At 37.5% G+C, this 15,310-nt stretch overlaps 1 protein-coding gene across 4 annotated transcripts in view; it reads right to left on the bottom strand.

The window, feature by feature from the left end:
• Positions 1-15,310, bottom strand: part of OTUD7A (OTU deubiquitinase 7A) — a 415,292-nt gene that overhangs the window by 159,171 nt on the left and 240,811 nt on the right. For all 4 annotated transcript variants that reach the window (XM_072616550.1, XM_072616557.1, XM_072616565.1 and 1 more), the window contains one exon: positions 6,378-6,532. In XM_072616550.1, coding sequence (XP_072472651.1) covers positions 6,378-6,528 — 151 coding nt within the window. In that variant the 5' untranslated portion in view covers positions 6,529-6,532. The remainder of the gene's footprint in view (positions 1-6,377; positions 6,533-15,310) is intronic.

Genomic DNA, 15,310 nt, shown 5'->3' with positions numbered 1-15,310 from the left:
AAATGACATATGTGCTTGATTAAAGTACATTGCTGACTCTTCAAAAGTTGCTTTCCTTTTAGAAAAGCAGATCTAAGAGCCTGTACAGCAGGCCTCTTGTGTATACCAGGGTCCTTGCTGTTACAAATACCAAGAAATTTTAGTGATTACCAGCTTTTCCTCATTCATGCCTTTTTTTCCTCCTTGATAGTCTACAATTTTGTTCCTCCAATAAATTATATTAATCTGTCAAGCTTTTCAAAATGTCCCCTTAGTAGTTTGATTGTAATAGCACTAAATCTACAAATTACTTTAGTTTTTCATTTTTATTGCATTGGCCCAACTCAGAAGCACTCTTTAAAGCTCCAGCAATTTGAGTTATTTTTTATTTCTTTAAGAAATATTTTTGCAATTTTTCCTATACAAGTGCTATATCCTTTTGTAGATTAACTTCCAGATATTTTATGGATTTTGTAGCTATTTTTGAATGAGACTTCTTTTTTATTATTATTTCTTTCTGGATTTTGTTATTACTACATAGAAATGTTGTTGATTTTTTGTGGATTTATTTTGTAGCTTGTTATTTCCCTGAAGCTATTGTTTCAATTAAATTAACACTTTAAAATCTTTTGCATTAAAATATGTGCTCCTTTTGACCAGGAGATCCCACTTTCAGTATACTCCAATGAGGTTAGCCTTAAAAAAGAAAAATCATGCATAAAGCAAAATACTTATAGCACCATTTTCTGTAGTAGTAAAGATGGGAAACAAAGTAGATGCCATTAGCGAACAGTTAAACAAGTTGTGGTAACTTAATGGAATGTTACTGTATTGCACAAAACGATGAATATGATGAATGCAAAGAATCATGGGAAGACATGAACTAATGCAGAACAAAGTAAGAATGAAGACCCATACGCGCGCGCACACATATGCACGACAAGTATGACAATGTGAATGGAAAGAAGAAAAAAATAAAAACTGAATGCTATTAAATTAAAATGATCAAATTTTGCCCCAAAGAAGAGCTATAAGAATGCACACCCCTCCCTTTTTTCTTTCCAGAGGGAGGGGACAATAGGTGCGGAACATTTACTGGAATATAAGATTTGGCAATGTTTTGGTTAGTTTTTCTGAACATTTTTTTCCTTTGCTTTGTATTCTTTTTTCAAAGAGGAATGGTTCTCTGGAAGAAAAGGGAAAGAGGAATACATTGCAAAGTATCAGTAATGTAAGAGTAAAAGATAGCAACAAAAATTTATTTAAAACCTAGATGCACAGGGTAGAAGGATCAGGTCGAATAGCTCATTAGAAAAAAAAATGCAAAAAACCCCCCAATAGTTGAATATAAATTCAATATGAATCACAGGTATGATTGCTGCTAAATAAATACTAATGTAATGGTAGGTTGCATTAGGAAGATCATTATTCACTGAACTCTACACTCATTGATTGATAAAAACTGGAGTATTATGTTCAGTTCAAGCTAATTTTATCTAGGCATAATTTTTTAAAAAAGAACTGTGAATGAGGGATAAATGAGGGATAAAGATGAAAAAAGGCATGGAAACTATATTACATAAAGGCTGGTTGAAGGAACTAGGTATATGTGACTTTCAGAAGAAAAGATTTCCTCATAGTTCCTCAAAGTGGTTGATACTGCCCTTTGGGGGACTCTGGAACAATGAGGAGGGGGGTGGATAGCTGGTATGGTAGTAGACTCAGGTGTAAACAGGGGTGGCATTAAATAAGAAATAAGGGGGTGGTGGAGGCATAAGGACAGAAGAGAAGAAAATTTTGAAAAACCATTGGTATGTGTTGTGTAACAGTTAAAATCATAGTGATTACATTGTTTTCCAAATAAACATACAAAATCCAAGTTATAATCCATTAATGGTCAAGTCCACTGACAGGTCTTAACGAGCAAATGTTGGCAGACTAGCGTGTCACACATTGTCAGGAAGTCAAACATGCATCAGCAGGAATATGAGGGGATAACGATTTGTTTATAATATGATAGTATATGGTTGTATGACACAATATTACATTATCAAAATTTCAATGCAGGAAAAACCTCACAATTTTACAATAAATTAGTAAATTTAAGATGCATCATTTTAAAAATTTTATTTTTTTTGAAATGATGCAAATTTCAAAAAAAATAAAAGATTAAAGAAAGTAGATTTACAGGAGGAGGCTAAGCACACAGGGTGGATTGCTAGCACAGGTTCTTTGATTTGTTTTATAAGGAATGACAGCTTCAAAGGTTAACAATCCTTTATTAATTAAACATATATAAGTTCTTCACTAGTTCAGGGGAAAAGTCAACACCCTAAATGTGGAGAAAATACAAGGAGAGAAATCAGCACAAAGATCAACAGATAAAGCTCCAAACAAGGGACAAAGTAATACAACCACCAATATACACCACCAGATTGGGGAGTTACCAACAACATCTGAGTAGGGGTGGTGGGAGCTCTTAAGAAAAGGCTACTCAGAGTCCCATGCAGGGAATTAAAAGGTCCTTCTTATAAGCAAAACCCCCAAAGCAAAATGCCAACTTCCCAGAATATATAACAAAGACTCGCCTCCTGGTTGGCTGAAAAGTTTCAAAGTTCACTTGCTTAGTGCCTAATTGGCTCAGCACAACCGTGAATTATAAGAGTTCAAAAGAGATCAATCCCTCAGATGTTCACAATTTAGCCTGAACCTGGGAAACTGAACTCCAAAAAAGAAAAAACAACAAAAATTCCACCTTGCTTTGGCTTGCAGAGTGGTAGGCTGAATAAGTTTGGGAATCTCTGATTTAGAGGATAAATAAAAACCAATTAAAATATCTAAAGTAAAGTCAGGAAAAGGAGGAATTAGATTTATTCTAGGACCAAAGAGTAGAAACAAAGCAATTAAAAATATTTATTAAGTACCTACTATGTGCCAGGAACTATGCTAAGCAATATATAGATAACTCATTTATTCCTTACAACAACTTGGGACATAGGCACTATTATGATCTCCACTTTACTTCTGAGGATATAGAGGAGTGAAAGAGGTTAAGTGACTTGCCCAGGGTCACACAGCCAGTGCTGATTTCAACTTAAGTGTTCGTGACTCCAGCCCCAACACTCTGTTCACTGGACCTCTCAAGCTGCCTCTGTAGAAGCAGATTTTAACTTAAGAATTAGCCATTCCAGTCATCCAGTTATGAAAGGGGTCATGGTGTGAACTAATGAAGCCCTACATCATGATGATCATATCCCTTTCCCATAGGTATGTACTTAGGGAACAATTTCAAGGGAGAAGCATCTGATCCCTTGAATCCTAGAGAATGGAAAACCCTTCTGAGTCTCTTGGCTTTAAGCCTAGACTGGCCAACTTACTAAGGTCTGCTGATGAGAACTGACTTCCAGTTACCACTAAGACTCACAACTAAGAGTACCTTCTACTGTATCACTAGTGCCTAGTCAGAGCAGGAATAGCTAAGTAATATATATTACTTTTCTGTTTCCCATTGCCTAACTCTAGGTCTGTTTCATGAATCATCCTTCTCCGAGTTGAATACTTAATCTTGTCCTTTTGATTGGACCTTTCTGCTTGACTTGTAAATGTGCTCAAGTTATCGTATCCTAAAAATCACCTCATCTCTTGATGCTTTAACCTCAAACTCATAACACTTTTTGCACTTCTTTTCTTCACTTTCATATTCTATACTATAACATAATTTTTATATGCATGTCTTATTTTCTCTACGAATTTATAAGGCAGAATGACTTGTCCTTTGTTTTGCCAACAATGCATATAGTAGGTACTCAGAAAATGTTTATTGGACAAATGAATTCATTTCAGACATTAGCTATAGATTGCTAAGGAAATGTTTATTTTTGCTAAGTGAATAGTTACTTCCTAGAAATCCAGAAATTCCTAAGCCAAAAATAAGAGCCTTAACCCCTTTGAGGATAAACAATTGATGAAAATCAGGACTTAAAAAATAGATAAAGCCACCATCTTATCCACAAGAACCCTAACTCTTTTAAATGAAAGTCAGGATTTACAAAAGGATGAATTAGAGGATGATCATTCACTTAAAAATATTCACTGGTAGTTTTACTTAAATAGCTATGAACTGGTGTATGATTAAAATAAAGTTAAATGAATCAAAACTTAAATTACACACAAACTTTTCAGAAATTTTTTTTTATTGTATAAATTGAGATATACCTACTCATCTGCTTGAAATTCCAAACACAGCAGTTAATTAGCAGTGGTTGCCTCTGAGGTATTGCATTTATTAACAATACAAAGCATATTTAAGGTACTATTTATTGCCCTCTTGGTCTCTGACTCCATTTATGAATCTGGTTAGTATTCAGTCAATTTTTAAAAATGAATAACAAGGGGTTAACAGGGACTCATTCAAATATGCTTTCAGTTGAATGGCTGAGTTAAGAGGAACATTTAAAAAGTCCTTTAGCCTCTACACCAGTCAACATCTCAGGCTTCTACTCTATAATCAAGACACTTCCTTTCTTGCCCCTTAAAATAAACAAGCTAAGAATTCCCCTGAACTCTGTCACTTCAGATACAATGGGGGCTATTTAAGAGGCCATTCAAGGATTAAACGAAGACAGGTCCATGGCAATGATTCCTCACCTCAAAAGTTTAGCAAAAGGACACAGAGTCTCCACAGGAGGGAAGTAGGCTCCAGCAGCAGGCTTTTAACCATTAAATTCCAGGATAAACCATATTCTTATTAGTTATCATTTTCCTTCTCACCACCCCTTTACCCCAGGTGCTTTAAGGGGCCCCCAAAAGCTATGTTAGCTTAATGATTTAATCGAGGCATCACAATTAAACTGAGTAGCTATTTTATGCAGCCAAAGGTTTAATTAATTAGAATAATGAATGATGATAAATTTTAAACCAGGTTCAAAAATTAGGTTCACAGAAACATAAATTGCTTTTATCCCATATATTATTTTTCTAAAGAGGTTTAAGGATAATTGTCTCACAAAACTACAGTTTTTGTAAGTGCCATTTTAATTATGTAAATCAAAATAGAACAAAAATAGTAACTTTATTTATACAACAATAATATTATATAGCATCTTAAGTTTTAGAAAGAGCTTTCCTCACAAGAAGTCTGCTGAGATAGTGTGGAAGACTGGAATTGCATTCTTTGGACTTGGAATCAAAAATCCTTGATTCCAATCCTACCTCGGACATTTACTAGCTGTGTGATCTTAGGCAAATCAGCTCAACACTCTTTGCCTCAGTTTCTTTATTTGAAAAAATGAGCAACTTGGACTTGATTGCCTTTAAGGTCCCTTCTCACTCTAACTCTATGTTCCTAGGTAAGTAGATTAAGCGTTATTATGCCCATTTTACAGGTGAAGAAAATGGGACCCTGAGAAAGTTAAATGATATCTGATACCACATAGCCAGTAAATGTCTAAACAAAGGCACGATTTAAAACAGGTCATCTGACTCTAAGACTGGCACTTTTCCCACTACACTTCCGAACAATCATTTTCCTTTTTAGTCATTTTGTCTAAATTCTAATATGTTATTACATTCCCAAACCTCCAAAAGAAGAAAAAACATTCCAAACCAAATAATACACCAGGTATAGAAGTCCATGATAATTTTTAGTCCAAAAAGTCATGGCTAAACAAATATCCACACACAAACACCACCAGCAGCCTCATGCTGCCCTCATCTTTTTACATAGCTAATGATATCCGTTCTAAAATAATTCTACAGGCTGAATGTTATCTGCTGCTACTCATGAGTAATTCGTACCAAGTTCTGTGGAAGTTGTGTGGGAGTCTGACAGAAGAATTTGGCCCAAAGTGTTTTTTCCAACTTAGAATTAAACTAAAAAGTTAAGGTCACCCATGGAACCATTTTCTTAATTGTTGTATCATATCTTCTCTCACTGAAAAAAGGCTGTCTAAAATTAATCCATTTCATCCCCTACTTATTCATCTGCCCAGTAGTGGGAGACTTAATAAAAGGCGAAACCTAGCTAGTGGCCATGTTGAATGTCAACAGGGGCCATATCTAAAGTTAAGTTGTTGATGCTAATATTTATCAGGTACTCTACCTTAAATGAATTGAAATGACAAAATACTGGCTATTGTTTAGGTAGCACAGATATTTGTTGAAAATTTGCCTCTATGGATGAAATCTACCCATGCATCCTTTCTAATAACAATTTTGTCCTTTCAAAAGTGACAGCCATAATGATGTAGTTTAATTGCTTAGTTTTTCTCACAAACATTGGATGTTCCAATTCCTGACTCATCTCTCTACATTTTACATCCCCCTTTTTAAAAAACTGAACCAAAACTCATAGATCCCATCAAGTGGCAAACATTTTAGGAAGAGTCAGGTTTACTCACCTTCCAGCAGGTCTCTTGCCAGACCTGGTTCTGCCCCTGTGGACCGAACAAAGTCTGACAGGACTGCGTCCATATCAAGAGTCATGTGATCATGTAGAAGTGCTGCCCAACACTCAGCAGAGGTGGGGCTCAAGAGCAGACTAGAAGCCATCCATCTGTAGGCAAAAAGAAAGAAGGAATCTTACCTATTGATGGCACAATACAGTACTAAATACAAAACACCACTCGTAAGTAGTTAATCATTTCTCTTGGATACCATTTTTATGTAGCTGACTTGGGAGATTTCAACTTGCTAGACACACAAAACATTTTCAGCACTTAAGACTAACACATGATTACTTTTGTGAATGTTCGATAGTTTTCTTCCCCCATTCAGCAAGAGCTTGTCAAGGGTTACTGCCAAACATGACTTGACTGTACCTAATATTTGCGAGCAGGAGTTCATAGGACAATCAAATACTAAAAAATACAAAAGGCATTTCATAATCACAGGGGATTCTATAAGTCAAGCATTTATGCAGGTGAATTAGAAGTAACTAGTATGATCTTCTGTTTCCCCAAATTATGCTGGAGCATCTGCCACTGAAGCACCTAACACACACCCATATTTTTCACTATGTGGTTAAATTATGTCCCAACACAGAGACAGGTATATATTAATAAGTCATTTGTTAAGAACTCTGACGGCATTTTCAAAAATAATGTTATATGTGATTATTAATTTCTTAGATCAGTCAATAAAAGCTGTTTTAATGTATACTATTTTTTAAGTTCACTTTTATACTAATGGTCACAATATTTTTATGGGATGATGCATTCTAATTTCTAATTTTAGACAACAAGAACTCATCTTTCTCCATGTCATCTCCCAATGGGATCTGAGACTCCCAACCTTTATTCCTTTTCAATCTGACAAGTTATAGGAGTGTAGGCTTCCCAGCTCCAGGGCTTTACCCTCTGTGGTTTGGGACTGAGATTTCAGCAAGTTCTGTTGGGGGCAGAGAGGAGAGGAGAAAGAAGGGAACTTGGTGGGAGGCAAGTTGTAAGAAGAATAGGTATGAAACAGGAAGCTAGAATTCTATTACTAGAAGTTATTCTACTTGTTACCTGGGTGCTTAGCATGGTTCATTATGTACACAGTGAGTGCTTAAGAAATGCTTTTTCATTCATGTATTCATTCATTCACACATTCAATCATTCATTCAATATAAAATGTGAGTCTCCAAGTAACACCTTCCAGGACACAAGGATTTCCTTGCTTGTTTCTCTTTCCCTGCTACCACCTATTATTTCTAATCAGGGTTTCCCTCATTCCCTAGCCATTCTGGAAGAGATATGGAGAAGAGCCTGTGAGTTCTTTAGTAGAGGAAACGTCTACCTTTACAAGTTCACATCTTTTCTGCAACTTAGTCTTAAGAAGTTGTCTAGTATTTAGAGGTTAAATAACTTCTCAGGGATTTGTCAAAGGAAGAGCTTTTGCCCATGTCTTTTAGTTTCTTGGTCAGTTCTCTCTCTAGTATGCCACTCCTTCCTCTTACTGTGGCTTAGAACAAGCTAAAATACAGCTCTTTTAAGGTTTCCTAAAGTCAGCAACCAAAAAGACAAAATAAGGAATAAAAATTCACACTCCTGTGACTCAGATATCCCTAATTCCCTTATCTTTTCCCTTATTTTGACTTGAGTGGAAAAGACAAGTGATAATGGTGTGTCTATGCACAAGAGAGACCTACAAAATTTACTTCAGGAATTAAGTTATAGTTAAGCTTCCCAGGATACTTTAGAAATCACGTAATCCAACCTAATATTAAACAGAAGGAAACCAAAGCCTGGAAAAGTTAAAGTGATTTGTCTAAGATCACTGTTGTTGTCGTGCACCCTTCATTCTCAGAGGACCGATGATGCCAAAGGATGAAGTTCTGACTTGCACTTCAGATGGATAGAAGGGAGACAGAGCTGTGCAAAGTCATCAGTCTCATTCTCAGCTCCAGATTCATCAAAGGCCAGTGCCAAGACCAAGGTCAGATGGATGTAGGATGCTGTGGGTGACCTTGACCTTTCTAAATTAAGGTCTTTCCCAGGTCTCCGTTTGTCTGAAGCCACCCCATTCATAAAAGGTAATAAGTATTGTGATGGGGCTGACTCTATCCTTCTCTCTGAAAAAAAAAGTAAAACAACAATAAAAATACCACAGTAGCTGAACTTGATGTATCATAAATTGACTGCAGTAAAGAGCCCTGCACTGGTTTCCCTTCTCAATGTATTGCTCATTTCTTTCTAACAGCCAGTCATTTTTCTGAATACTCATGCTGACCAGATCACATAATCTCAGATTTGAAAGGAACTAGGACTTTTAAGTGCATACAAGTAGAAAGTAGCAGATTAAAGATTCAGACACAAAACACAAGGAGGTCTACAAAATTTTAGGAGGTGAAAAGGAATCCTCAAATTTAGTGGTAGAAACCACTTAACTAGGTCATTGCTGTTAAACTAGGAATCTAAATATATTTCTCAGAAGTCATTAGCAACTTGGTTTTAAAGAAACTTCCAGAAAGATAAAATGAGTGATAGGTTCAACACTCGGAATTTAGAGTTGCTTACTAAACTTAGAGAACCATACCATTCCCATACTCTCCAATCAACTTTGAGGAAATTAGGTTTTATTGAACAGAATGTTATGATTGTTCAAGGGCAAGGTGAAACAAATGGTACTTAAGCCTCACTATAGGCTGTTTATTACATTGCAAAGTTGTATAGAAAAACAGCAAACCTATCTGTATGTGACAATGATTGTGACCTGGGAATCACCAGCACAATGACCGAAGGAACCTCAGTTTTGGCTGACATGCAAATGTATTCTTGCTTTTTTTTAAAATATAGCTAATTGAAACTTCTATGTCAGCAAGGATGCTATTAAATCTCAAACAAGGGAAGCATACAAGTCTGAAAAATTCTTGAATAATTCACATTCTTTCCTTTGCATCATATATAAAGAAACATGCTTGTTGATAAAGAAAACAGATTCTTTCCTTTACCATATGCTTCGTCTCTTGGCACAAAAAAACAAAAACACTTTTAACAAGTTATATACTGCAGCCCAGATCAAAAACCATGAAGCTGTGGCTCTTAATGAAATCTACTGGAGAATTCCTTTTCATAGTGGTATAGAACTGAAGAAGAAAGCCATTCTCAGTGTTTCATGGGTTAAACAGGTAATTTAGCCATAGAAATAACTCTTTAATTCAAGCTCTTTCTGAACATTGTAGATAGTAAAGATATAAGCTAAGTCCAAGAAGGCATTAATCAATGAACAAACCATGGCCTAAAGATACAAGCAAACACTGACGTTAAAGTAGACTCCTTGGCAGACCAGTCACCTAATCCAATGATGCTACTGTGGGTCAGGGTATTTCTGGATTTCCTCTTTGGGGATTGTCTTGGAAACCTGTGGTACCTTGTTCTTTTGTTATCCTCAATTGGTAATAAACCTTCATCCTTAAAAGAGGGTTTGACTTTTGAGAAAAGATGAGAGGTTGAGAGCTGTCATTGAGTAAGGTCGGTGAGCAAATAGGGCAAAACTGTTGGGGTGGGGTAATTGTTAAAATCAACAACTGATTTTCTCAGGTGTCTCAAAATGGTGCTGAAATAAGTCTCTGAACATGAATGTTTCAAACAGTAGAAGTAATGAGGAAACACACTTATAGCTTCAACAGGTAACAACTTTTAAAGTTAAATATTCCTGCAGAGGCACATTTTTAAAAAATGTTTTCTTACTGTAATAGTCACATCCTGTATTTTACACTGATCCTAAAAGGGCATAATTTTCTTGCAAGTTCAGTTCAATTCAATACTGTGGGAGGTACTGGGAACACAATGATGACAAATGACAGAGATCATCACAATAGATACTTTTTAAAATTATTTGCTCTGATAAATAATTATAAAGCCTTTCTTCCCAACCATGCCATATATCATAAGCAGCTGACAGGAAAGAAATTAAAAAAAAAGAAGATTAAATTGTTTTTTATAAAGAATACATTATAGCAAAACAAAAAAGAAGAGATAGCCTTGGAGTTGGGAAGACTGGGGTTCACGGCCTCACACATATTGGCTATGTGACAACTTGTAATTCACTGGACAGCTGTTCAATGCTCCAGGCAACCCTAAGATTGTCAGTTAAAGACAATCAATACTGGTGACAGAAATTTCTCTTTTTTTCTTTCTTTTTTTCTTTATTTAACTTTTAACATTTATTTTAACAAAATTTTGGGTTCCAAATTTTCTCCCCATTTGTCCCCTCCCCCCACCCCAAAACACTGAGCATTCTGATTGCCCCTATCACCAGTCTGCCCTCTCTTCTATCATCCCTCCCTTCCCTTGTCCCCATCTTCTCTTTTGTCCTGTATGGCCAGATAACTTTCTGTACCCCATTAACTGTATTTCTTATTTCCTAGTAGCAAGAACAGTACTCGACAGTTGTTCCTATAACTTTGAGTTCCAACTTCTCTTCATCCCTCCCTCCCCACCCATTCCCTTTGGAAGGCAAGCAATTCAATATAGGCCATATCTGTGTAGTTTTGCAAACGACTTCCATAATAGTCATGTTGTGTAAGACTAACTATATTTCCCTCCATCCTATCCTGCCCCCCATTGCTTCTATTCTCTCTTTTGATCCTGTCCCTCCCCAAGATTGTTGACTTCCGATTGCTCCCTCCTCCCATTGCCCTCCCTTCCATCACCCCCCATCCTGCTTATCCCTTTCTCCCCCACTTTCCTGTATTGTAAGATAGGTTTTCATACCAAAATGAGTGTGTATTTTGTTCCTTCCTTGAGTTAAGCATGATGAGAGTAAACTTCATGTTTTTATCTCACCTCCCCTCTTCTTCCCTCCACTAAAAAGTCTTTTGCCTGCCTCATTTATGAGAGATAATTTGCCCCACTCCATTTCTGCCGTTCTCCTCCCAATATATTTCTCTCTCACTGGTTAATTTCATTTTTTTAAGATATGATCCCATCCTCTTCAATTCACTCTGTGCTCTCTGTTTCTGTCTGTGTGTGTGTGTGTATGTGTGTGTGTGTGTATGTAATCCCAGCAACTACCCAGATACTGAAAAGTTTCAAGAGTTACAAATATTGTCTTTCCATGTAGGAATGTAAATAGTTCAACTTTAGTAAGTCCCCTGTGACTTCTCTTTGCTGATTACCTTTCCATACTTCTCTTCATTCTTGTGTTTGAAAGTCAAATTTTCTTTTCAGCTCTGGTCTTTTCATCAGGAATGCTTGAAAGTCCTTGATTTCATTGAAAGACCATTTTTTCCCCTGAAGTATTATACTCAGTTTTGCTGGGTAGGTGATTCTTGGTTTTAGTCCTAGTTCCTTTGACTTCTGGAATAACATATTCCATGCCCTTCGATCCCTTAATGTAGAAGCTGCTAGACCTTGTGTTATCCTGATTGTATTTCCACAATACTTGAATTGTTTCTTTCTAGCTGTTTGCAATATTTTCTCCTTGACCAGGGAACTCTGGAATTTGGCCACAATGTTCCTAGGAGTTTCTCTTTTTGGATGTCTTTCAGGTGGTGATCTGTGGATTCCTTGGATACTTATTTTGCCCTCTGGTTCTAGAATCTCAGGGCAGTTTTCCTTGATAATTTCATGAAAGATGATGTCTAGGCTCTTTTTTTGATCATGGCTTTCAGGCAGTCCCATAATTTTTAAATTGTCTCTCCTGGATCTCTTTTCCAGGTCAGTTGTTTTACCAATGAGATATTTCACATTATCTTCTATTTTTTCATTCTTTTGGTTTTGTTTTGTGATTTCTGGGTTTCTCATAAAGTCATTAGCCTCCATCTGTTCCATTCTAATTTTGAAAGAACTATTTTCTTCAGTGAGCTTTTGAACCTCCTTTTCCATTTGGGTAATTCTGCTTTTGAAAGCATTCTTCTCCTCATTGGCTTTTTGAACCTCTTTTGCCAATTGAGTTAGCCTATTTTTCAAGGTGTTGTTTTCTTCAGCATTTTTTTGGGTCTCCTTTAGCAAGGTGTTAGCCTGCTTTTTATGCTTTTCTTGCATCTCTCTCATTTCTCTTCCCAGTTTTTTCTCCACCTCTCTAACTTGATTTTCAAAATCCTTTTTGAGCTCTTCCATGGCCTGAGCCCATGGAATATTTATTCTGGATGTTTGGGATACAGAAGCCTTGACTTTATGTCCTTCCCTGATGGTAAGCCTTGTTCTTCCTCATCAGAAAGGAAGGGAGGAGATACCCCTTCACCAAGAAAGTAGCCTTCTATGGTCTTATTTTTTTCCCCTTTTCTGGACATTTTCCCAGACAGTGACTTGCCTTCTGAGTTTTCTTTCCACCCCCACCTCACCTCCAGATCTGCCCAGCCAGCACTTAGGGTCTGAGATTCTAATGCTGCTTCCCAGCCTCAGGGCTTTGGGTGGGGGTGGGGCTGCTATTCAGTGTGAGATTAAGTTCAGCTGCTCAGATGGGGGCAGGGCGGCCTCACAGGCTCAGTTCCCTCAGGGGGTGTATGCAGAGACCTTCAACAATGGATCCGGGCTCCTGCCTGCTTGGGGAGCCCCTGTCCCCTGCTGCCTCCATTGCTGCCTCCTGATGGGGCCTGAGTTATGGGGACACCCCACTCCCCTCTCGACCAGCCAAAGAGACCCTCTCACCAACCTCCGGCACCTGTGAGTGGAGGGACCTGTGCGGCCGCTGGAGATTCCATCTCTGAAACCTGCTCAGATCTGCTCCTCTTGGTGCTGCATGGCCAAGGCAGGGCTGGGCTCTGCTCCGGGTCCGGTGCACGAGGGACCTTTGGTGTCTGTTTTCAGGGCTCTCTGGAACAGAAATCTCCTCCACTCAGTTCTTCTGTGGCTTCTGCTGCTCCCAAATTTGTTGGGAGTTCTTCTTTATAGGTATTTTATGGGCTGTAGGTTTTGGAGCTAGCATATGTGTGTCTTTCTACTCCGCCATCTTGGCTCCTCCCCCCAGAAATTTCTATTCTTGAACCAAAAAGCACAACAAAATAAAGCCTTACTCTAATCTTGTAGAGGTCATTACTATAGCTTTTGTCATTTTCTTTGCTAAGAATGCATTTATAGAATGGGGTAGTGGGAGGGAAGAGGGGGTAGAATGGTTATTCCTCAAAATATCTCCTTCTTGGTGCCCTAATGCTCTCCAAACATACCTCAAGGAATTAGGACCTTCATTAACACCACTTGGGCAGCCTATTCTTATATTAGAGAGCTCTGCATCTTAGAAAGTATTTCCTTTTACTGAACTGAAATCTGCCTGTCAGTACCACCATTATTTTTTGATCCCAGAATGGATCTTTAAAGAGATAGGTGGCCACCATGTAGAAATGGAAGGAGGATTACTTGACTAGCAGATGAAAGCAATGGTGTGGACATAGTTTATCTAGATTGTGAATGAATGAACCCTTTATAAAATTCTTACTATGTGCAAAGCATTGTGCTAAGTGCTGAGGACTCAAGAGAAAAGTAAGACTTCCTGTGCTATCAAGTAACTCCAGTTCTAATGGGAGAGACAACACAAATGGAAGGCTTTCATTGTAAGTCAGATGGAAAGGTCCCATTGTCTTTAGGATGCAATTGCAAAACTGATGGTAATGTTCCTTTTTTAGTATCATTTCTCTTGGCTGTATCTTTACCATCTCACAAATGTTTGGAATTATTTCCGATTCATTGTTCTATTTGTTGATTATGAAACAATAGGAGATTTAGCAGAGGAAAATGTTCATTTAAAGGGTTTTTTTTTTTTTACCAACAACATGTCTTTATGTTATGTCAAAATCATTCAAGTATCTATGAAAGATACAACAGAAATAGCCATGTTTAAAGAACATCTTTGATCATAAACATCAACTAGGGCAGAAAACAAGATTTCTGCTCACCAAAGGTATTTCCCAGTGTGATGGAAGAGAACAGGCACAAAATCCAAGTTGAATAGGGATACTCCTGATACTTCCATTTGGAGATCACACTAAAAACGCTACCTCAAATGTTGGGGCACTGCAGAAACACCTAGAAGAGTCAGCTAGATGACTTAGTAGATACATGCTAAGTTTAGAGTCGGAAAGACCTAAGTCAAAATCCTGCTTGAGACACTAACTTATTTTGTCTGATAGTGGGTGAATCTTAACCTTCTGTCTGTCTCAATTTCCTTATTTGCAAAATGATTGGACTTGATGGCCTCCAAGCTCCAAGACCCCTTCCAAATCTAAATCTATGATTCTTTGAAGAGAGCTGTAAACTCTAAAAATGTTTGGCCTGATCATCCACACAGGAAAGACCAAGTGGATAAAAAATGCCTGTTTCCCAGATTATGACATAAGTTTAGATGGAGAGCTTATAAAGCTTGTGCGTGTATGTATCTGGGACAGACAGTAAAAACAGACAATAACTTGTGCCTGATTTTGAACCTGAGGAGAAACATATTGGGTTGCCACTGGAAAGTTATAGAGCTCCACGAAAGATCCTATGCTTCCATGGAAACAAATGTCCATCTTTCTCTTACCAACAGTCAACCTTGACAAGACATGAAATATAACTATCTTCAAATAATCAAAAATAAATATCACACAGAAGGTAGTAGAGAGGTATATACTGGTTGTATGCAGGATGTAAAATTTAACTAATAAGAAACTCAGAAAAAGAACTGGAATAAAAGATGTCACCAAAGGAAATATATCATAAGTAAGTCATATGGCAAGGACAAGAGATGATGGGTTAAATAGCCAGAGTGCTCCAATGGTACCATGTTAGTGTTGGAAGAATCAAGGAATGCCTCCAGCACATTGGGTGAACTCTGCTCACCTCCCAGGCCCCTGGCTTTATAAGAGGATGTGTGTATGTGTGTGTGTGTTTGTCCGTTGCCGAAGAAGACCATGCCATCAGAGAAATAACGACAT

Source organism: Notamacropus eugenii, chromosome 1, assembly GCF_028372415.1.
Source record: "Notamacropus eugenii isolate mMacEug1 chromosome 1, mMacEug1.pri_v2, whole genome shotgun sequence".
NCBI lineage: Eukaryota > Metazoa > Chordata > Mammalia > Diprotodontia > Macropodidae > Notamacropus > Notamacropus eugenii.
This window is presented reverse-complemented; position numbering and strand designations above follow the sequence as displayed.